Source organism: Podarcis bocagei (assembly GCF_964188305.1).
Source record: "Podarcis bocagei genome assembly, chromosome: 8".
NCBI classification, from domain to species: Eukaryota; Metazoa; Chordata; class Lepidosauria; order Squamata; family Lacertidae; genus Podarcis; species Podarcis bocagei.
The window spans coordinates 14,246,007-14,270,494 of NC_138133.1; the positions used below are offsets into that span (position 1 = coordinate 14,246,007).

At 44.4% G+C, this 24,488-nt stretch overlaps 1 protein-coding gene across 1 annotated transcript in view; it reads left to right on the top strand.

The window, feature by feature from the left end:
• Positions 1-24,488, top strand: part of ANKH (ANKH inorganic pyrophosphate transport regulator) — a 141,386-nt gene that overhangs the window by 100,223 nt on the left and 16,675 nt on the right. The window contains exons 3-8 of the mRNA XM_081206466.1: positions 1,031-1,149; positions 4,916-4,999; positions 7,789-7,959; positions 8,701-8,835; positions 14,474-14,566; positions 17,501-17,596. Of these exons, the coding sequence (XP_081062592.1) occupies positions 1,031-1,149; positions 4,916-4,999; positions 7,789-7,959; positions 8,701-8,835; positions 14,474-14,566; positions 17,501-17,596 (698 nt within the window). The remainder of the gene's footprint in view (positions 1-1,030; positions 1,150-4,915; positions 5,000-7,788; positions 7,960-8,700; positions 8,836-14,473; positions 14,567-17,500; positions 17,597-24,488) is intronic.

Genomic DNA, 24,488 nt, shown 5'->3' on the forward strand with positions numbered 1-24,488 from the left:
TGGTGCTTGTCAGCAGTTACCAGTGTTTCCTAGGAAAAGGTGTGTGTGTGTGTTTTAAAAATGTGTACAGTATATTATGGTAACTTTCTACATTATAGTGCTGGGCTTATGTGAGCTTTGGTATCCATTAAATACTTCTAAAATTTCCCAGTGCATAGCAACATATTGAAAAATACATTGACCTGCAGACTATTGCTTGTTAGGTAAAGGTCAAGGGACCCCTGACCATTAGGTCCAGTCATGGCCAACTCTGGGGTTGCGGCACTCATCTCGCTCTACAGGCCGAGGGAGCTGGCGTTTGTCCGCAGACAGCTTCCGGGTCATGTGGCCAGCATGACTAAGCCGCTTCTGGCGAACCAGAGCAGCGCACGGAAACGCCGTTTACCTTCCCGCCGGAGTGGTACCTATTTATATACTTGCACTTTGACGTGCTTTTGAACTGCTAGCTTGGCAGGAGCAGGGGCCAAGCAACGGTAGCTCACCCCGTCGCGGGGATTAGAACCGCCGATCTTCTGAACGGCTCTGTGGTTTAACCCACAGCGCCACCCGCGTCCCTCTTATTGCTAGGTACATTTTAATCCTTGTTTGGTGATTTTAATTACCCTGGAGCTAGATGGGAGGAATCCTGCTCACAGCTGTCCTTAGATGGGCTCAAACCTAGTTAACAGCCAGACGCATGGACCCATGCTGCTACAGGAGGCTGTCTTACTTCTGAGTAGATATTGTAAGGATTGCGCTGTTAAACCCTGTTGAATTTAGCGGGGGGGGTTACTCTTGGGTAAGTGGGGTTAGGATTTCAGCCTTAGTCTAGAAGAAGCTGATGTGATTTAAAGCAAGTTGATGTGATTTAAAGCAAGTACTTAAGTACACCTGCTAGAATCATTGTTGAATTGGCTTACAACAGCAGCCCATCAAGATGGTGGTGTTAGGTGTTTCTCCCTGCTCCTCCTTTCTCCCTCTTTATCCCAAAACAGACCTGGGTGCGTTAGGTATGTGATTTTTAAAAAAATGATTATATTTATTTTTGCAGCATACAGTGATTTGGGGTACTACATAATTAACAAGTTGCACCATGTGGATGAATCGGTGGGAAGCAAAACACGCAAGGCCTTCCTGTATCTGGCAGCCTTCCCGTTCATGGATGCCATGGTGAGTCTACAACTTAGTTTACTATCCTCACTCAGAGTGCCGCAATGGATGTCAGCCCTTCCCTTAGCTTGTTCCCTGTTTTGTCCTAGTAGTGGATCAATATAAGCACTTTGCTGACCTCTGATTCATAGGTTTCGCAGTTTCTAGACGCCTGGTTTGCACATCACATTAAACCATAGTTTAAAACAAATCCTATATTTTATTATTGGTTATTGTATTTTATTATTGGTTATTATTATAGGTTATTGTATTTTAGTGTTCTGTTGGAAGCCGCCCAGAGTGGCTGGGGGGACCCAGCCAGATGGGCGGGGTATAAATAATAATTAGTAATTATTATTATTATTATTATTATTATTATTATTATTATTATTTAATGTAAACGAGCAGCATGCGTTCAAAATGTCCCAAGGGCATGTAATGAGGCTGAGGCTACGTTTTATCATATGTGGTGGGCTTGTAAAAGGGTAAAAGGATATTGGGAAATGATAATTAATGAATTGAAAAAAATGTTTTAAAAGTCCCTTTCCCCAAAAAGCAGAGTCCTTTTTGTTGGGGATAATTCAGAGGGAAATTCCCAGGTGTCAAAAAAGACTATTTATGCATGCCGCTACTGCGACCCGTGTTTTGTTAGCCCCAAAATGGAAAACGAGCGAGGTCCCAACCAAAGAAAAATGGCAACTGATGGAATACGCTCAGCTTGCAGATTTAACCTATAGAATAAAAGAACAAGAGGAATGTACCTTTAAAGAAGATTGGAAAATGTGTAGTGAAAATTGTGTTTATTTAAAAACGCTGGTAGTATTAAGATCAATTCAGTGCTGTAAATAAATTTTGATGGATGTAACAATGGATTGCTGAATGGTTTAGTTGATGTAATATATGCAGGGATGTAATTGATTTAAGGTTGTTTAAATGAATATTTTGAAACATAATTAGAATACACACACACACATCCCTTCTTCTCCTTCCATGTTTCATTTTGCATACCACACATCCCTGCATATTTTGCATCAACTAAACCATTCAGTAATCCATTGTTACATCCATCAAAACTTATTACACACATCCACACACACACACCCAAAATGTCCCAGGCGCATTTTGCACCTGGCTATTGGCCATTTGAGAGCAAGTAAATGTGCCTGGATGCCAACCCTGTAGAATTCTATCTGTTATATTTTATCTGCACAATTGGAATGAACTTTAGGAACCAAGAATTCACACTGAAAAATCTGACTTTCGAGCTGTCTGGCCCCAAAATGGCAACTAGGCATTCCGTTTTGGCGACTTTGACCCTGGTTTAATGAGCCTTTTGGCGCCTAGCTTATAGATCTGAGTTTCTGACACTGGCTGCACCCTGCTCAAAAGTTCTCCTGGCGCTCCTTACCCACAGACAAAATGAGCTGGAGTCTGGCTTGCTGTATCATTCAAACCCAGGCTTGTGGTTTGTTTCTCTCCAAGCAAACCATGAACGGTAGTCAAAGTTTGTCCTTGGTTTACCGCTCATGATTTGTTTGCAGGAAGCAAGCCATGAACTCGGGTTTCGATGGCACAACAAGCCAGACTGTGGCTTGTTTAGTCTGTGGCATGGCAGCGGTAGGAGCAGGGAAGGAACTTTTGAGCAGCACAACAAGCACATTTTAAACTATGGTTTAGTGTGATATCTGAACTGCGCCGCTGACTATGCAGTCTCAATTTCATTTCTAAATATTTTAGAAAAATAAATACATTTTCTGTCACTTCTTTGGCAAGTGGTTATTAGGTGTGAGCGGTTAGCAAGATACTTAATGTTTCTTTTAAAAGATACATTCTATTTTTTTAAAAAAGAGATACAGTAGTTTATTCCTCAGAGAGGAAAAAGCAAATTCAAAACCTCCAAATGCAAACGATTGCTGAAATCTCAGCTACTTCAGATTTGGGATTAAATCAGTTAGTCAAAATACATCTATTTCTCCCTCCCAGCCTTTTCACCTGACCTGGTTTTGTTGTTTCCAGCTGCTATTTTTATAATCTGTATTGTAACTGTTTCAGATTTCCCTTTTGCATACGTGCACTTTTTCATCTCAACCCCTCGTTGGCAATCCTTTGTCATCGTGTTCCCCCTTTGTGCAACGTCGTATATTTGTGATCTTTTAACAACTGCACCTGTGAGCATGAAGGGCTTTTGCCCACAAAGGAACAGCATCTGGCTGCACATTAGACGTGGAAGTCCGAGCCGGGGAAACTTACGTGCTCCATAGGAGCCAAAACCCTGTGTGATCAGGGTTTTGGCTCCATTGAAGTCTATGTGCATAGATTTCACAACTGGCTTTGCCATGGCATGCCTTACTAAGCCAAGCCAAGGTTTAACTTAGCCTGCTGTCCAAAATAGGGTTTGTGGTTAAGCTGTCTCCTCGCTCATAGCAAGCAAGCTGTAACCAAGGTTAGCAAGGAGAGATTTTAACCAGAAGCCCTGGCCTGGATTGCACTCTAAGCCAAATCTTAGAGTCATAGAATCATAGAATTAGTAGGGACCCCATGGCTTATCTGGTCCAACTCTCCAATGCAGGACTATGGGGATCTATCCCATGACATCTTTTATTAGTTTAGCATGGCAGAACAAAGGACTAGGGAGGAGAAAAGTAGATGTGAACTCCTCTGGCAGCTCTTATGCTTTCTTTCTTTCTTTCTTTCTTTCTTTCTTTCTTTCTTTCTTTCTTTCTTTCTTTCATTTTACACCACCCTTTAACCAAAGATCCCAGGGCAGTGTGCAACATTAAGAACCTAATATACACAGCATAATAGTAAAAACCTAAAGGGACGCAGGTGGCGCTGTGGTCTAAACCACAGAGCCTAGGGCTTGCCAATCAGGAGATTGGTGGTTCGAATCCCCGCGACGGGGTGAGCTCCCGTTGCTCAGTCCCAGCTCCTGCCAACCTAGCAGTTTGAAAGCACCTCAAAGTGCAAGTAAATAAATACGTACCGCTCCGGCGGGAAGGTAAACGGCGCTTCCGTGCACTGCTCTGGTTCGCCAGAAGCGGCTTAGTCATGCTGGCCACATGACCCGGAAGCTGTACGTCAGCTCCCTCGGCCAATGAAGCGAGATGAGTGCCACAACCCCAGAGTCAGCCACGACTGGACCTAATGGCCAGGGGTCCCTTTACCTTTAATAGTAAAAACATAATACACAACACAATAATACACAGCTTGATAATAAAACTCTGCCAAAAATTTATCAAGCCGTAATTATTTAATGGCCGGAGGCCTGGGTAAAGAGGAATGTTTTCGCCTGATCCCTAAAGATATGTAATGATGTCACCAGGCGAGCCTCTCCAGGGACAGTATTTCACAGGAGGGGAGCGACCACGGAAAAGGCCCGTTCTCATGTTGTCACCCTTGGAACCTCTCAGGGAGTTGGGACGTAGAGAAGGGCCTCAGATGACAAGGTTGGTTTGAATGGGGAGAGGCAGTCCTTAAGGTATTGAGGTCCTGTGTAAGGCTTTATAGGTCAGCGCCAGCACTTTGAATTGAGCCCAGAAACTTAAGCCATAGTTCAGCTTTTCATGATGTCCAGACCAGGCAAATGTCTGCCTGCCTTGCCCAATGATATTTCCAGTTTCTCTTATTCTCCATACGCTCCAAAATGCTTCTTCAGAGAGCCCCTCAACCTTCTGGAGCAGGTTTGGAGGGTGAGCCAGGAGTTGCAGGGGGAAGGAGAAGCAGGAGGAGACCCGTTGCCTGAGCTTAGAGCTAAACTGGATCTCACCCATTCTTCTGTCCTCTTCAGGCTTGGACCCACGCAGGTATTCTTCTGAAACACAAATACAGTTTTCTGGTTGGATGTGCCTCCATTTCAGACGTCATTGCTCAGGTAAGGATTGATTCATGTCATGGCTATTTCTACTGCAGAAAGAGCCGGGCCAAATCTGTACAATAACCATGCTTGAAACAGTCTGGGTTTGCAAGATTATCTATATATATTGATATAGGACCCTTTTGAAATGGAGTGGAAATAGATCTGCTTGCTGACATGAGGACTGAAGAGTTGACACTAAAGACACTAAATCATCTCAATTATTGCGAGTTGGGTCGCATTTCTCGATAATATAGTGGTATATTTTTTCTGATAATAATTATTGTGTTGCTGAATAGCTGGATCTAGCTAATCTACTTCCTGCTCATGTCATTATAGCCAGTATGAATTAATCTGCTGTGCATTAGACAGCTGCGGAATAGATGTTATTAAATCCACTTTTGACTGTCTTTGTGCTCATGCTATACTTTGGCGTTCTTCGTTTCCCTCTGAGCCAGTTCACACAATTGCTTTTGGACAGAAAAGTCACAACAGATAAATTTTCTCTGTCAGCTTTCGTGCGGTAAAGTAGATGTTGTAGAAGCATCCTTTTGTACTAAAAGCACAAGTAACAGCATTCGGAAAGGGAATTCCTTAAAAATGTTGGTGTGAGTTCTCTTTCAGAACATTATAAAAGTTCCCTAAAGAAAATGGTCAAGCTTCCTTCTTTGCGGTTCAAATAAAAAATTATTCTGTCCTTAGCATAATTCAAGATGATACTTCACACCAGTTAATGCCAGCAGGTGCATTAAATATAGACACATGGAAAACTTAAGTGACCAGAGAAAGAGTGTGCCATTGGCTACAGTATATTCCCATTTAAACTCTATTAAACTCCAGCCACTTATAGGCAAATACATTTTCTGCTCTGTTGTTCACAAACCCAGGGCTGTCAGGGTTCCTTAAAGACACCTGGAAATTATGAAGGATAGCATCAGGCCCATAAGTTAAAATGGCTGCAAAAGTGAGCTGTTTCATATTTCCTAGATGGGGTTTTAGAGTTTGCAAACTCAAAGGATAGTAAGTATAGTATGACTGTTATTAATTCAAGCAATTGGAGGAAATGCAAAAGGGAATAACTCTCTGTTGGAGGGAATTCTTTCAATGCAGAAGAAAGGACCATTATGATTATGACTTGATTTCCCCATCCTTTCAATTCAATTGTTAAAATTAATCTGTGCCCCACTTTGACTAATTATCTCTCTATCTCTCTTCTACCTCTTCTACCTTCTACCTCAAAGAGCAAAAGGCAGAATACATGGTTTTTCCACACCATGTTATCCTCACAACAATTGTGTGGTGGTTGAGAAAGCAATAGGCTTCAGCTTCATAGCTAAGTGAGGCTGTTTAAGCATATTTTTAAACAGTAAGTTTGTCTGACACCTAATTTGCCCAGGGTGGTATAGAGACTAACACAGGGTCACCATATTTCAAAAAGTGAAAATCTGGGCACAAAAGGTGTTGAATTTCTGCAAAATCTAAAATAAAATAAAATGAAGTTTTAAAACTAATTTTTAAATGAAAACAGCCACAAAATTAACACTGCCGATATAAGCTGCCACCAGCTTTTAAACTGCTTTTCTAAAATTCCACCCAGACGCCATTTTCAAATCCCAGCTGTGTCCGGATGTATGGCAACCCTCGGCTAGGACTTGGGATATTCAGATTTAAATTAATTACATCTACCAATGCAATGTAGTTATAAAACAGTTCCGCTAGGAGCGTAGACATCGCCGATTCAGAACTTACCCCATTAACTCACTAGATAGCTTAACTAATGTGATCCTTTTCCTTCAGCTTCTCATCTGCAATATGGGGATAAGAATACTTACCTACGCTACACAAATATTGTAAGGGTTACAGAAACAATACTTCTAAATCTCTTTGAACACTAGGAACCACTTGTATCATTGTTTAGTATTGCTATAGGAATCCTTTCCCAAATATGAATTGTGTCTGTTTTAGCATAGTTAGCATTGTGTGTGTACTACATCTCTCATGCTTTTTTGAAGGTGACCTCTCAGAGGTCGAAGTTATTTTCCCACCTCATTGTTACTGGGCGATACCCAAGTCCTACTCGAAGTAGACCCATTGAGATTTTAAGTTCATTGATTTCATTGGGCCTGGTTTAAGTATGACTTCGTTGAATATCGCCCCTGTTGTTCTTTGATATTTTACATTAAATCAGCCTAATGGTATAAACACGTTCAATATTTAGCTTTTTGCTATTGGATTTCACTATGTTTGTCATTTGATTTCTCTGTGTAGTATTTTTTAAGTGATGCATGCTACTAGATGACATGTATTATATACTTCGTTGGAACATATTGTTCAAGGCCACTTCTGAATTCCATTCATTTTCTCCCTCATACTGCATATACATAATACAATCTTATTATAGATACCCTTTGTCTCTATATTTCTTTTAAAAAATAATAATCTTGGGCCTTCTAGCCATACCCATAGCCCTTGATGAATAAGCTCCTAACATCTAAAGAAAATAGCCTCCTCTCAAATTAATGAAATCGTTGGCTTCTTCAGACAAGTTTATTGGGGGGGGGGACAGACTCAGAAGCTTCTCTTACATATTTATAATAGAAAATCAAAATAAGTAGTTTCTTGAAATTAGAGGACCAGAGAATTTCCAGAATTGAGCTTGCATTTCCAGCAAAGACCTCTGAATAATAATAATAAAGAATTGCATTATGTTCTGAATACTATGACTGTGTCCAAAACTATTTAGTTTTCACATCAGAATTCAGAATCTTGTTTTCATAACCAGCCTTTCTTTCCCTTTCTCTTGACAGGTTGTTTTCGTAGCCATTTTGCTCCACAGTCATTTGGAGTGCAGAGAGCCCCTCCTCATCCCTATCTTGTCGTTGTACATGGGAGCCCTTGTCCGATGTACCACCTTATGCCTGGGCTACTACAGAAACATACATGATATTATTCCGGACAGTAGCGGGCCAGAGATGGGGGTATGTTTTGATGCATTTGTCGATCTTCCTATATGATTACATTCAGTACACCAGGATTGCAAAACAGAACGAAAGAAATCATTGGCCCTATTTACTTTAAACTACTTGCTCATCTGCCCGCATATACTTGTATCATGTGAAAGACCAGAACTGCAAAACAACGCTCTCCATTTGCTAGACCACTGGAGGAAGCACTTCTTAAATCCGTAGTTGCAGATAGTACTTTTGTTATGTGCCAGAACACTTTTTCTCATGAATTGAAAGCCCAGTGCTGCAATAATCCAAATCACATACCGTATTTTTTGCTCTATACGACTCACTTTTTCCCTCCTAAAAAGTAAGGGGAAATGTGTGTGTGTCTTATGGAGTGAATTCAGGCTGTGCAGCTATCCCAGAAGCCAAAACAGCAAGAGGGATTGCTGCTTTCACTGCGCAGCCATCCCTCTTGCTGTTCTGGCTTCTGAGATTCAGAATATTTTTTTCTTGTTTTCCTCCTCCAAAAACTAGGTGCGTCTTGTGGTCTGGTGCGTCTTATGGAGCGAAAAATACGGTAGTCTAAAATCTATATCTTCCTTTTAACTTACTGGCTGGTGATATATGCATGTTTACGTGTTTCCTTGCTCCTCTTTCTGCTTGCACATACCATATCCAGCATTTGAAAAGGAGATTCTTTAGCTATTCTGTTGGCTGCGTTCAGGTGCTGTCATTCACAAGGACTGCATTTTCTCATTTTACCCGCAGGGAGATGCTACAATAAAAAAGATGCTCAGTTTCTGGTGGCCTTTGGCGTTAATTTTGGCTACTCAGAGAATCAGCCGGCCAATCGTCAACCTCTTCGTATCCCGAGATCTGGGTGGCAGCTCTGCAGCTACAGAGGTAAGAGTCCTTGATTTCCCTGTATTTATTCAGAAAAGTAGAAGACCCAGTTCCCTCTCCAGTTGTCTCTGTTTTCCTGGTTCTTTAGGAATTCATTCTGCTGTTGTTAAATGTCAACTTCCCCAGGGTATTAAAGAAACCAGCAGGCTTTTACGTGAAGTTTTTCCCCTAAGTCTGAGCATCTTTCCCGACCGCTTCTGAAACTATAGCATTTTCTTTCACCGCTGTCACGACTTAAGGGCCAAACTAGATGCTACATGGACTTCTATATTATTTTTCCTCAGCATTTTTACTTTTAGACACGTAAGCAGCCTCAGCCAACTGCCGTCCTGAGGGGAGGAAGTGAAAGTGGATCGCGGCTGCTCAGCCCTTCCCCCTCCAGACATTTTTCACCTCACAAAATACACGGACCCCGTATCTCTTTCCCCATGGATAGAAAAAAGGAAACCTCATTCTTCTGTCCTGCCCACTACTGCCATTTGAGTCTGATTTTTTTATTATTATTTTAAAACATGAAGGAAGAGAGAAACAGAGTTCTGTCCATATTTGCTTTGGCCATTAGCCGACCATTACTGTTTCTCCCTGGTTTCTCAGATCTTCAACAGAGTATTTGGTAACTCAGAAAGCAAAACAAAGACACTCATTTAGAGTCTGATTCCTCACTGACTCATCTCTTGTGTGAGCAACGTTATTGGGCGAGATTCAGAGAACTGTGAGTGGTGTTGCACTTACGGAACTGTCGTCTTCTGCTTCCTGCCGCATCACCCAATGCCATCTGTGTTGCTGGTTCCGAGGGTATACTGACATTCGGGAACGGCATGTTTCAAAATATGGCGGACTGTCAGTGGAGGGAAAAGGCATACTCTCCTCTAGTGCAAGTGTAAGTGCCTTTCAGCTTGTGCAAGGAACATTCAGATGTAATACCTGGCCAAAAATGTTACAAAAACCCTCCTCCCCAAATTCTGAGACCTCCCTGTATGCATACCCTAAACCACTGGAGCTTCTTCAGTATGGCACGATCCCATGGGCATAAATGGGAATAGCATGACTACATGAGTTGGGTTAATTGCACAGGACTCTTTTATGAAAAACGAAAATCCCTGAAGGTGTTAATTCTGCAGGCAAGTCAATATTATTGGTTCCTCCCACGTGGCCAAGCTGTGAGCAAGGTGCCTGTATCGTGTTGACTCTTTTATACTGCATATAGTAATTTTAGGCACTTTACAAACAAACGAATGAATGAATATAACCGTACCATACTTCAGTGGCTCACATATTGAAGTGTACATGCAGGGGAGGGGGTAAGATTTTACCAGATATTGCCCAGATGTTTGGAAACCTATCATTGCAGCCCATATGAGCTGGAAAGATTTATTTTTTTTAAAAAAGCTCAGATTCTTAGTATATTTCCCCTCACTGCTAAATTCCACACACTTGCAGAATCACCGAATATGCACCACCCTTATTATAAGATTATATTCCTGGCATCTTAATAAACATTAAGGTGACAGTCTTTTTGTGTATATTTCTGCTTGTGATTTAAAGTAGAATAAGAGGAAGTATATAGAATTGTATCATGTAGTTGAACTTCGGAGTTCAAGCACCTGGAAATACTTAATTGCACATTTCCCGGTTACTGACCGAAATGTTTGTGCAATTAATATTTTAAGCATACCACTTTAACGTGGTTTCAGTTGCTAAGTGCAAAGAATGCATTCACTCGAAAGCAAATACTTCTCATATTATCTATCAGCTGATAGCTGACTTCATTAGTGCCTATTGTCCGTTTGTTCTTTTCGCTTCCGTTTCTGAAAGCATCACTACTGAAAGAGAAAGCGCTGGCAGAGCCGACAATCGGATAAGCCTGCCAGCACACAAGCTGAGTGTACTGCAAATTTCTGTACATGGCGCTGCCAGTAGCCCTTGATTTTGGCAGGAGGAAAAAAGAAGGAACTCTATGAAAAATAATGAGTGTGCATGTTTTACTTTGTTCCTGGATTTTTTGGTCAGGTGCTGTATTTGGCTTAGATTTGGCCAAGTACAGATGTAATCTTCTAACCATGGTTAGAAAATTGGAAATATGCCATGAGCTCATTCTCCCTGAGCATAATTCTGTGCAAATCCCCCTCATTTTTTGATGCTAGCCACTGTTCAGTGTTCGCTCTACAACAGTACTTGTGCTACGAACCATAATTCATAAATATGGTTTGTCTCCTAAGTGCCAACACGGCTATCTTTTGAGCAGCAGGCAAAACTCTTTCCTATTTTTTCAAGCTTTTAAGTTCTGGGCATTTAAAAATAATTCTTTATTTATTGAATTATAAAACAAACAGGAGCATAAGAACACACCCAATTGGGGAGAATTCATCAAAGAATAATTGTTTTCAGTGTCACATTACAAAGCCACTCATATGGTATTAACAGTGCAACAACATCAGTAGAGGAGTGCGTTTTTGAAATAAATCCCAGTGATGAGGTCCCAGTTTCATGCTCTGCAGATCATTTGCAGTAGCATAAGCAATAAACTCCCACATAACGGGGTAGTAATGGGCTGGGTCTTCAGATCCTTTTGAGACTTCTAAATTGTGTGTTGCTTTCTCAGACGCCGCCAGACGCCAGACATTATTATACCACAAACACAATTGTAAATCAATTAGATTTTGTTGATTATCTCTGCTAAGCACAATGCAAGCGCTCTTTTTGCTTGTGTGTAAGCAACCAGGTGGGACACCGGTGGCACTGTGGTCTAAACTACTGAGGCTTGGGCTTGCCGATCAAAAGGTCAGCAGTTTGAATCCCCATGACGGGGTGAGCTTCTGTTGCTCAGTCCCAACTCCTGCCAACCTAGCAGTTCGAAAGCACATAAAAAAGTGCAAGTAGATGAATAGGTACCACTCTGGCGGGAAGGTAAATGGCATTTCCGTGCACTGCTCTGGTGTCAGTGTTCAGTTGCACTAGAAGCGGCTTAGTCATGCGGGCCACATGACCCGGAAAAACTGTGCAGAGCAGACAAACGCCGGCTCCCTCGGCCTGTAAAGTGAGATGAGCGCCGCAACCCCAGAGTCGTTCATAACTGGACTTAACTTTCAGGGGTCCCTTTACCTTTAAGCAAGCAGGTATGGGGCAGTGTGGCCATACCGCTAGGCTGTGCCCCCTCATATTCAAGGCCATTATCACTTTTAGAGCATAGCTGTCAACTTTTCCCTTTTTTAAGGGAAATTCCCTTATGCTGAATAGGATTCCTCGCAAGAAAAGGGAAAAGTTGACAGCTATGTTTTAGAGTTTGAGGACAGGTTTGAAGCAGGGGCTTCATATTTGGGAATGCTTCCTCTGCACTTTACAGACCTAACTGCGTAGCACCCCATATTGGATGAGATGGCTTCTTCCTGCTTCAGAACTCCATCCTCAAATTCGTGGAGGACTTTAAACTCAGGGATAGTGATGTGCCAGAGGGGGCGGAGCTAACAGCCCTCTCTCCCCGCCCTTTCTCACATTTAACTCACCCTCAGCCACACCCACCCCTCACATCTGAACAGGGCTCTACAGTGGTACCCCGCAAGACGAATGCCTCGCAAGACGGAAAACCCGCAAGACGAAAGGGTTTTCTGTTTTGGAGGCGCTTCGCAAGACGAATTTCCCTATGGGCTTGCATCGCAAGACGAAAGCCCATAGGGAAATGCTGGCGGTCGGGAGCAAAGACTTTCGCCCACAGCCGGCCTTCAGAAGAGGACCTCTTCTGAAGGCCGGCGGGGGGCAAAAGTCTTTGCTCCCCCCGCCTGCCTTCCCCCCGCCTGCCCCGGCGATCTTAAAATGCTGGCGGGCGGGAGCGAAGCGTTCGCTGCCGACCCCCAGCATTTTAAAATCTCCCCGTGTCCCGGGGAGATCTTAAAATGCTGGGGTTCGGGAGCGAAGCGCTGCCGACCCCCAGCATTTTAAAATCTCCCCGTGTCCCGGGGAGATCTTAAAATGCTGGGGGTCGGGAGCGAAGCGCTGCCGACCCCCAGCATTTTAAAATCTCCCCCTGTCCCGGGGAGATTTTAAAATGCTGGGGGTCGGGAGCGTTCGCTGCCGACCCCCAGCATTTTAAAACGCTGTTCCGAAGGGGGGCGGGAACAGCTGCCCCATCCGCCCCACTTCGGAACGCTGTTCCGAAGGGGGGAGGGGGGCGGGAACAGCTGCCCCATCCGCCCCACTTCGGAACGCTGTTCCGAAGTGGGGAGGGGGGGCGGGAACAGCTGCCCCATCGCCCCACTTCGGAACGCTGTTCCGAAGGGGGGAGGGGGGGCGGGAACAGCTGCCCCATCCGCCCCACTTCGGAACGCTGTTCCGAAGGGGGGAGGGGGGCGGGAACAACTGCCCCATCCGCCCCACTTCGGAACGCTGTTCCGAAGTGGGGAGGGGGGGCGGGAACAGCTGCCCCATCCGCCCCACTTCGGAAAGCTGTTCCGAAGTGGGGAGGGGGGGGCGGGGACACCTGGCCCAGCCGCCCCACTTCGGAAAGCTGTTCCGAAGTGGGGCGGGGGGGCAGGGATACCTGCCCCAGCCGCCCCACTTCGGAAAGCTGTTCCGAAGTGGGGCGGGGGCGGGAACACCTTCTGAAGGCGGGCAGGGGGCGAAAGTCTTTGTCCCCCCTGCCTGCCTTCCCAGGGGCTTTTAAATCGCCCCGGACAGCGGAGAAGTCCTCCGCTGTCCGGGGCGATTTTAAAATGCCGCCCGCCAGCATTTTAAGATCGCCCCGGACAGCGGAGGACTCCGCTGTCCCAGGGTTTTTTAAAATGCTGAGGGTGGGAAGAAAAGCCCTTGTCCCCCCCCCCAGCCTTCAGAAGAGGTCCGGGGACAGACTGTCCCCGGACCTGGTCTGAAGGCGGTTTCCCTAGGAACGCATTAATTGATTTTCAATGCATTCCTATGGGAAACCGTGCATCGCAAGACGAAAAAACCGCAAGACGAAGAGACTTGCGGAACGAATTAATTTCGTCTTGCGAGGCACCACTGTACTTGCTTTTGTTTTTAATTGCACATTTTCATTTCTGTGGCCACAGTTGTGTAAACCACCTGGAACCAGCTTCAATGAAGGGGGGTATAGAAGTGTTTTAAACAAACAAATAGCTTTAACCGGGCTTTGCAAGCCGTTTAATGATGCTGGCTGCAAATTTTGGTTTGAAGCTAACCATGGTTAACCAAGTAATCTTGGTGAAGGCAGAGAGCTGAGCTAAAAATGGTCTTAAATTGTTTCCCTCCTTTTCTGGTTTTAGGATTAATATCTAAATATAATACTGAGGAGAGCTCACCCTATTCCTTTTTTAAAAAAAACAGCAACCAACCGTCTCTATTAACGTTTATTAACATACAAAGGAAATGCTTTATATTTCATTCAGTCTTAAGATGGCAGACCAAGACCGTTATTATTTTATCATGGAAAGGGAACAATAAATAAAGAAGAAACACGAGTGTATATGTGTTCATAAGCTACTTTTTTAAAATCTCTACTGTGCAGGAACCATTTTCTTGCTTGACCATCTAAAATGTTACTGGTGTAACTCATAGGATTATGTGAATCTTGAGCGAGAGGCAACCCTTACGAGTTTTTCCAAGGATTTGACCTGTAATGTTCTCTCTCCCCTCTCCTCTGCTATAGGCGGTGGCAATTCTGACAGCTACATATCCAGTAGGGCACATGCCATATGGCTGGTTGACAGAAATTCGAGCTGTTTATCCTGCTTTTGACAAGGTGAGCTTGTTTTCTTTGATGAGAGCAAACCCTTCGCTTCTCTTTCAGATGCATCCTTGCCAAGTGTCAGTTTTATAAGTGTGTGAAGCGTATAGAAAATGAGTCAGATTCCTAGATTCTAGGAAACTTCAAGGTAGTTTTGTTGTTGCTGTTATGCTGTGCAATGCTACACTTCTTCGATTCTATAAAATACTGTTGATGAGTTTTACCCATCTGTCTATCTGTAAGTTCAGCATCTCCATCTCTTGGGCCTGTTGGATTTCTGTAATGGCCAGGAGATGAAGTCCTCCAGATGGTTTCTTTCTGCAGGGAGAATTATCACGGGGAACTGCTTGCCATTGGGAGTTGGAAAGCACAATTCAGGGGGCAGGCCCATTCTGGAAGCAGCGTGCAACTCCAAACTGATGTGTCTTGCATGTGTCAACACAGGATGTAGGGCAGTGCAGGCTGAGTTGAGGGGGTACAAAATTCAGAAGATCCATAATTGAGAAGATCTGCTTGGGGGCACCAAATTTTGGCCTTGCACGAGGCACCAAAAGATTACCTGGATGTGAAAGCCCCTGGATGTGTGCTCTGAAAGTGGGAACGCAGGTGGCGCTGTGGTCTAAATCACTGATGCTCTTGGGCTTGCCGATCAGAAGGTTGGCAGTTCAAATCCCTCAATGGGGTGAGCTCCCGTTGCTTTGTTCCAGCTCCTGCCAAACCAGCAGTTCGAAAGCACGCCAGTGCAAGTAGAGCAATAGGTACCGCTGCGGGGGGAAGGTAAATGGCGTTTTCGTGCGCTCTCGTTTCCGTCCCAGTATTCCATTGCACCAGAAGCAGTTTAGTCACGCTGGCCACATGACCCGGAAAGCTGTCTGTGGACAAACACCGGCTCCATCCACCTGAAAGCAAGATGAGCGCTGGAACCCCATAGCCCCTTTTGCCAGGGGTCCTTTACTTTTAGCTTTACCTTGCTCTGAAAGTACAGCTCCAGAAGCTTCTGATAATTGTGGGGCATTTCAGGACACACCCCCAGTTTATGCCAGGAGCCCACCACCCCTCCAGAATCGAACGTTAGCACGGCCAGTTCCCTGTGCTAATTAAGAATACGCCCCAGGATCTTCTTTGATGTCATTGGGAGCACCCGTTTGCCATTGTGCATGGGAAGCCCAAAAAACATTGAGCTAGTCTCAACCTGGCAGAAGTTTGGATGAAGAACAGGTTGGAGGGTGGTCCTTGAACTCCTTGCTCTCCAGCTCCAAGCTGTCTCCTTCGTCCTTAATGGCCTGATTGGCATGCATCTCTCCCTGCCTCCCTACCCGCAGTATGTCCCTGAATGCTAACACCTCCACTTACATAAGCCAGCCATGAGCGATTGAGATTCCCCTGTTGTGTTCCTTGGGCATCAGCAAGGAACATGCCCATGGTTGCTTAAGGGTCAGAAAGCCAACTTTCAATAAGGAAGTTTCTCCAGGGCCCAGAGACATTTAAAGCAAAGGGTTCGCATATCCCTGCAGAGGATCCTGAGAGCTGTAGTTAGTTAAGGGCGCTGAGAAGATTATTTGGGGAAAACAATGTGCTTTTCAACGTATGCTGTGTATGCAGCCTTTATATACCCATTGGTCCCTCTTTTTTCCTAATCTACGAGACTCATTGTTTGGATGAAAAGAACGAGGAAGCGGTGAGTAAGGAAGATTTCAGTAGCACACTTGAAATTTCTTACTCCTTCTGTGCCTTTTAGCTGTAGTTCTTCATTGACAGATCCTGTTGAAGATTCCACGACTTCAGCTACATTCTGCTTTTTGCTGTTTACGGAAACTACATCTGCACATGTAGATTGAGGGTGGGCTCTGGGGAGGGAGACGGGGTTTGATGTTTGCATAGCGATACGTGGAATCTCTGGGCAGGACAGAACATTGAATCCCTTAACTTGTGTACAGATCATTAGAGTGAAAAGGAACCAGGTGTTCAGGGCTGTTTCTGTAGGTTGCTTCTTTTGCTAATTGGGGGTGTAATGACTCAGGAGCTGCCACAGTGATTTGGATCAGCTTGTACCAAGCTGTATTCCTGGAGCAATATATTTATTTAAACAGAAAAGGAAAAAAGGGGGGGGGGGGAAACAAGCTTGCAGTGTGATCAGCATCTGCAGTAGCATCTTCCTGCTTCAGACCACAAGGATTGCTTGTTTAAACTCCCGTTAAGAGCTAGGAAGTTCAAATTTTGGACAAACAGGGCAGGTTAATGAACTCTGAGCCAATCTGAACTGTGGTTGTTGACACGGAAATATATCCTGCCGTCCCTTGTAAAAATCCTGTTTCGAAGCTGCGCCCATTTGACTACGACCAACCAAACCACAAGTCTACTGGGTCTGTATTATTGTTTACGGCACTGCAAAAACTTAAGCTTGCACTTTAATATCTAAAATGCGAACCTCATTTGCTTGTCGCTTGCCAAATGCCTGTGATGCAGCCCACAGCTGAAATCCAGAGACCTGCAAGTGTGTAGGTTCCTCAGTGTGGACTCAGTGTGCAAGCATATAAGATGCCTTTCGTTTCAATTCCCAGTAATTGCAGAGCTCTGCCAGTACCTACAGAGCAGTATCACTGGATTATGGCTGGTATCTGCAATAATCAGAATTTCAGCCAGGTTTTCCCTCCTCTTCTTCATGCTATAAACACAATAGCATTTGGGGGCCACGTTATTCATTCTGTAAGCAAAAGCCAGCTAATGAGATGCTCCTAGTTTATTGCCTAGGAAAGCTGATGCTCCAGGAAACCAGCTGTTTTCTACGATTCACACCACAACCCTCTGCATGCTTGTACAGAAGTAAACCCCACTGAAATCAATAGAGCTTAGCCGCATGAAAGTGGGTTTCAGATTGCAGCCTCATTGCTGCTTTTTGCCGCATGTGTAGAAGGCTAATGCCTGTTTTTCTCTCCCTTTTCACCCTAGAATAACCCCAGCAATAAATTGGTGAATACCAGCAGCACCGTCACAGCAACGCATATCAAGAAGTTCACCTTTGTCTGCATGGCCCTGTCTTTAACGGTAAGGCATCAATCATCGCATGACTGTTCCTTTTGATTTATGTATTAATGCTTTTTTAAAATCCCACTCTCCCACCCAGGAGCTCAGAGCGGCACACACAGTCCTCTTTCCCTCCACTCCCACCCCCCGGTTTTGCCCTCACAACCAACCTGTGAGGTAGGCAAGGCTGGTTCATAGCCTTAGCAGGATTTGAACCCAGGTCCCTCCTGATCCAGCATCCTAACCATTGTATCACCCTGGCTGAAGTGAAATGAAATATTGGGCTTTGAAGCACAGGCACCGAGCTTTGGGTTCATCACCTTGTGGTGCTGAAACGGGCCTTTCACTGGGGAAAATAGCAAAATATTCGTTTCCACCTATGTGTGTGAGAGAGAAATTGTGTGTGCATTTGGCGTTAAGTAATACGTAGAGGCTAAGTGCGCACTATGAGCAACAAAGCTCACATTTCACCTCAAGCATGCGCTCACTGAGTAGCCTTTGGCATGCCATCATCTCCTTGCCACAGCCTACTATGCAGTAATGCTGACCCGCCTTTAAAGAGCGGTTGTAAAGATTACAGACATCATCTGTGCAAAGCACTTTGAGCGCTGAAAAGCACTTACAAACTCCTCAATATTATTGCGAGCGCTCGCAAACAATAGGGATTGTTTTGTCCCGGGTCTGGAGTAAGTCACCTCCTTAAAAGCAGAGGGTGTTAATGTGTGGACAGGAGCGGTACTATAGTTTGGTTTTCGCGCTGGCAGCCGCCATGCATTCTTTGCTCTCCCAGCACTAGAAAAGGTGGTTGCGTAAGAACTTGCAGCGCCGGAGCTGAATCACTTGATGATTATCTGCTGACTTGGTCTGGTTCATTACTCACCTCCCTGTTTGTTCTTGCTCACTGCAAAGTCACCTGATGGAGTTTGGAGAGGTGAGAGCATATTTTCTGGGTAGTAGCGAGGGAGCTGGACATGCCTGGAAGAAACCAGTACAGATAGAAACAGCTCCTCTTTGAAAGCCCGGTTTTGGTTGTGGTGGCAGTTTTCCTGCCCCAGAGAGAGGAATTTCCTGCAACAAGATGCAGAGGCCGCGTCTGCTGGCTGTTGACTGCTTATGTCCTGCTGTGGGCTTCCCATAGTCATCTGGTTGGCCCCTCTAGGAAACAACTTGCTGTCCTTCATAGGCCTGTAGTCCATAATGTGTGGGAAACAAAACAAGGGTTGGGTGGAGGACCGCCTCTCCCCGTATGAACATACCTGGACCCCACAATCATCATCTGGGGCCCTTCATCGTGTGCCTCCACAAGAGGTCTAGAGGGTGGCAACACGAGAAGGGCCTTTTCTGCAGTGGCTCCTCGTCTGTGGAATGCTCTCACCTAGCGCTTTCATTATATAGCTTTAGGCACCAGGAGAAAACATTCCTCCTCAACAAGGCCTTTGGCTAGTCAACATCCTATATCCATTTAAATATGCTTGGGGGTGTTACTGTTCCATTTTTGCCTTCTCTTCTTGTTTTTATTATGTCTTTTGTGTTTTTATCTTGTATTTTCATGCTGTGACCTGTCCTGAGATCTTTCGATGAAGGGCAGCATACAGATTTTAAAAATAAGAAATAAATTCCTGGGCAGTGGCTCTGTCTGCATTTCTCCCCGCTCTCTCATGCCACCAGTGCCGGATTTATGTATAAGCTACAAAGCTATAGCTAAGGGCCCCACTCTCTAGGGGGTCCCAAAAAAAAAATTAAAGGGAAAAATAACAACTGGATGAACGTTTCCAAAATATAAGATAAAAAACAAATAATATAAAACCTACATAAAGTTAGAGCTTAATAATTATTTCACTATTAATTGTATTTCACTATTAATATACTTCTTCTTAATTGTATTTCACTATTAATATACTTCTTCTTAATTGCATTTCGGTTCAACAATTGCTTTGATAAAATACATATTTTGTTATGTTCAAATGGCTTTAGATACCAATTAGGTCCATAAATTACCATATAGCATATATTCAACACAAAAAAGCGACAAATTGTTGTTGACAAAGGACAGCTGGATATATACGGGGCCCCATTAGCTTCAGTAGCCTAGGGCCTCATAAAACCTAAATCCAGCCCTACGTGCCACCACAAATCTTGACTGGGAGGTGGAGTGTTTAGCAGTCATGTGAAGAAAATTGCCATAGCACTCCTAATAGTGAACTCTGTTGGAGAGTTCTGACAGGATTGTAGCCAGTAAGAAAGAATTTGGGGGGGGGAGCATTGACATGCTCAGGAGGACTCCAAGGTTTGCAAAAAGCACATTAAAAACAACAACCCTTTAAGCAGAAACAGTCAAATGAGGACCCAGCATGCTTAGTCTCTATGGGGAGAGAGAACACTAGAATGCCCTTGTTGCGTTTCATATAGCTTACAAAATATCCTGTTACAGGGGGCATAATTGACTGGCTAACTGGAACTTTGAGTGTAAGTCATGAGCGTTTGACACATTTCGCTGTCACTGCAAAGGCTGAAGGATTTATAAAAGTGAAAAGAAAAAAGAATTAGAAATCCCTTTCAAAGAGGGGTCCATCTCAAAACATGGACTCCGTTCCCCGAAACAGCAGAAGGAGGAAGCAGGTAACTTTCCAAACTCTCAGCTGATTACTCCAAAATACTGAAGAAAATCCTTGCCGATTACTCCAAAATTGAGATTGTGGGAGGGCAGTTTGACTGGGGACCAGGACTATAGTGTGCTGCCCTGGCTTGGGCTGAAACAAACAGTGCTGTGAAAAGCAGAGCTTGGGAAATGTAAGCACTCTGTTCAGCTCCATCAATTCATCAAGCTTCCCAGGAGAGGTAAAGATGGGGTTCTTAGCACTTCTGCAGTACTGAAGCCATAATTAGCGATATTGCTTCGCGCTAAGAAGTCAAGGCATTCACATATGTCTTATGAGAAGGGTTTCTTACGCAAGGCGTTTCATTTCAGGGCTGTAAAGACCTCAAGCAGATAAGGAACAGCTGTCGAGACTTAAGGATGAGTGAAGGGCCCGTCTAATTAATCAGATTAATGAGACTCTTGATTAAGAACAAGCACCAACTTATCCTGAGCAAACTGTTTTTTCAGAAGCCAGGCTGAACCATAGTTGTTCAAATCAAGGAAGAAGATTAATGGCGCTGAAAAGGGTTCAGACGATGTCTTTAAATAAGAGATTTGAGTTATAGTGCCACACTCTTAGAACAATTACATTGTCTAAACAAGCAAGTATTTATAGTGAGGATTCACTACTTAAATCACTCCAAGGGCCCCTTTTTCATATTTATCAACTGTTGCAAAATAAAAATAAAAATCAGTAGGGATAGATTTAAAGACATGCTAAACCCTCAAGCTGAAATTGCTGGAAGTTAAAACTTCTTAACTCAGGATCGTATCCTGAGATTTGTTTTTCAGTGGTGTTGTTGTTTAGTCATTTAGTCGTGTCCGACTCTTTGTGACCCCATGGACCAGAGCACGCCAGGCACTTCTGTCTTCCACTGCCTCACACAATTCGGTCAAACTCATACTGGTAGCTTCGAGAACACTGTCCAACCATCTCGTCCTCTGTCGTCCCCTTCTCCTTCTCTTTCCCAACATCAGGGTCTTTTCCAGGGAGTCTTCTCTTCTCATGAGGTGGCCAAAATATTGGAGTCTCAGCTTCAGGATCTGTCCTTCCAGTCAGCACTCAGGGCTGATTTCCTTCAGAATGGATAGGTTTGATCTTCTTGTAGTCCATGGGCCTCTCAAGAGTCTTCTCCCGCACCATAATTCAAAAGCATCCATTCTTCAGCGATCAGCCTTCTTTATGGTCCAGCTCTCACTTCCATACATTACTACTAGGAAAACCATAGCTTTTACTATACGGACCTTTGTTGGCAAGGTGATGTCTCTACTTTTTAAGTTGCTGTCTAGGTTTGTCATTGCTTTTCTCCCAAGAAGCAAGCGTCTTTTAATTTCATGGCTGCTGTCACCATCTGCAGTGATCATGGAGCCCAAGAAAGTAAAATCTCTCACTTCCTTCATTTCTTGGGTTTAATTTCCAGCATCTTCAGGCAATACAAAGCTCAATGGATAAAATGGGGTGACTCTGCGGCACTTGCTAAGATGTGAAAACACAATAATTGATCTATTCAGAGCCCTTGGGAATTTGAATGCTGGTTGCTTGCAGGGAGGAAGCAGGAAGAGAGAGAATCTTCTGGTCTGTAAATAAGGATAGCTAACCTTGATTCATTGTTCTAAATGCTAGGACTCTCAGAATAAATGCTGTCTTTGCCACCTAAGTGTCGGCACACTCAAACACACATAAACATCCTGCTTCTGTTGCTTCTAAGTACGGACCTCCAGAACGAATTAAGTACTTAACCCAAGGAACCACTGTAGTCACTTGGCATTGCTTTGCTTTTGTATGGAATGTGTCTTGGAGCCCAGCTGATTTGCATTGCCACACATCAGTTCAGTCCTATTAGTGGCATGCTTCTTAACACATACAGTGGTACCTCGGGTTAAGTACTTAATTCGTTCCGGAGGTCTGTTCTTAACCTGAAACTGTTCTTAACCTGAAGCACCACTTTAGCTAATGGGGCCTCTTGCTGCTGCCGCGCCGCCGGCGCACAATTTCTGTTCTCATCCTGAAGCACTATTTCTGGCCTAGCGGAGTGTGTAACCTGAAGCGTGTGTAACCTGAAGCGTTTGTAACCTGAAGCATATGTAACCCGAGGTACCACTGTATTGCAGAGGGTTAACCAGTGCAGTGGTACCTCGGGTTACGTAAGCTTCAGGTTACAGACGCTTCAGGTTGCAGACTCCGCTAACCTAGAAATAATACCTTGGGTTAAGAACTTTGCTTCAGGATGAGAATAGAAATCATGCTCCGGCGGCGCAGCTGCAGCAGGAGGCCCTGTTAGCTAAAGTGGTGCTTCAGGATGAGAACAGTTTCAGGTTAAGAACAGACCTCTGGAATGAATTAAGTACTTAACCCGAGGTACCACTGTATTTACTTCACTGGGTTCGTCTGACTGGCCATGTAGTTGTTCACCCTTTGCCAGTTTCAACTACTGTTCTAATAGAATTTGCTTAAAGCTGCAGGGGGGAAGTGGCTTTGTGTACGCAGGTTAATTCGGTCTTCATTTGCATTTCTCCAGCCCTGCATTTTCTGCAGATGCAGCCTGGAGCGCAAGTTGCCCGTTTTGTTGCTGAGCAAACCGAATACAAAGAGCGGCCCATTAAGGGGCAAATGAAGTTTTGCATCCTTATTAGAATGCTGATGTTTTATAAAAGACACAGTTGGGTAGTAAGGGATTTCTCCCTCACTCCTGGATGTGGGATAAAGAAGAAAAGCACAGATTTTTGTTGGGATGTAGAAGGGAGACACTAGAAGGGGATATGTGCAAAGGCGCTTTGCAAATAAAGAAATAGTTGGATCCCCCCCCCCCCGGGTTTTCGACTACTGCAGCTGCCAAAGATGAGGAGTCAAGCTGTGGTTTTGCCTCAGCTCCTTCATCCACGAGGATCATGGCTTTGGATCATGGCTACTGAGAGCCACACACCGTGCTCTAGGAAGCTGGTGGGTTTAAAAAGAAGATAACTTAGGGCAGCGATGGCGAACTTTTTAGAGATCCGAGTGCCCAAACTGCAACCCAAAACCCACTTATTTATCGCAAAGTTCCAACACGGCAATTCCACCTGCAAATCTCATTTTTTGTGTGTGTCTCATGTTTCTTCTGTTGTAATAAATAATCCTTCTTGAAAGTTATTGCATTACATTCTTCATTAAGTTACCTTTCCGTTGATATATAATTTTATGGGATAACTCGGTGCTTTTTCTCTCCATTCAGTTCCTTTCTCTCTTAATCCCCTTCTATTTATTTATTCATTTATTGAATTTGCATACCGCCCTTCATGTGTTGGTCCTAGGGAAGTTCACAGCATAAAAATACAAGATGAAAAACACAAAATACAGAATGAAAGCAAGATCCAAGAACCCTCTTCCTTTCCAAAACTTATTCCGCATGTAAACATCTACATTCACAAGATAGAAGGGTGAACACAAACCACACAACTCGAAAAGGGTCAGCCTTCCGCCTGCCAAGAATTAAGCACCTGTTTATTGCAAAATGCAGCCTGCACAAGCGTGTTTGCATTCACCCCTATCAGTCCCAAAGGAAGTCAGCTGGCGGAAGTCCTGTTGAGCCACCTCTCAGAGCCAGTGTGGTGTAGTGGTTAAGAGCGGTAGTCTCGTAATCTGGGGAACCGGGTTCGCGTCTCCGCTCCTCCACCTGCAGCTGCTGGGTGACCTTGGGCTAGTCACACTTCTTTGAAGTCTCTCAGCTTCACTCACTTCACAGAGTGTTTGTTGTGGGGGAGGAAGGGAAAGGAGATTGTGAGCCGCTTTGAGACTCCTTAAAAAAAAAGGGAGTGAAAGGCGGGATATCAAATCCAAAACTCTTTTTCTCTTTATAATGGGAAACAACCCTCCAGCGAGGACGCCCATCGCTCACACCCCATTGTCGCCCACCATGTCGCTCTTAATTCCCTTGCCTACACCTTGCCCCTTTGGATTCCTCGCCTGGCTTCCCTCCTCCTTATTCTGCACACCCTTACTCGGGAGTAAACCCCACCGACCTCGAAGACGCTTCCTTCCCGAGAAAGCGCGGGAGGTTTCAAAGGCCCCCGCGCGCAAATTTCCATGCAAGATCACCTTCCATCTTGGATTTCTTTCTCCTTTTTTGCACTCAAGTCCTGTCCCTTTGTCTGGGGAGGCTGCTGCTTCGACGACACCCCCTCTCCTTACCCTAACCCTAACCCAGCCTGTTATGTACTGAAGTTCTCACCCTGGGCCAGCAGGGGGATACTGTAGATAGTTATGCAAATAAGGGATCGAAAGTGACGTTCAGTGAT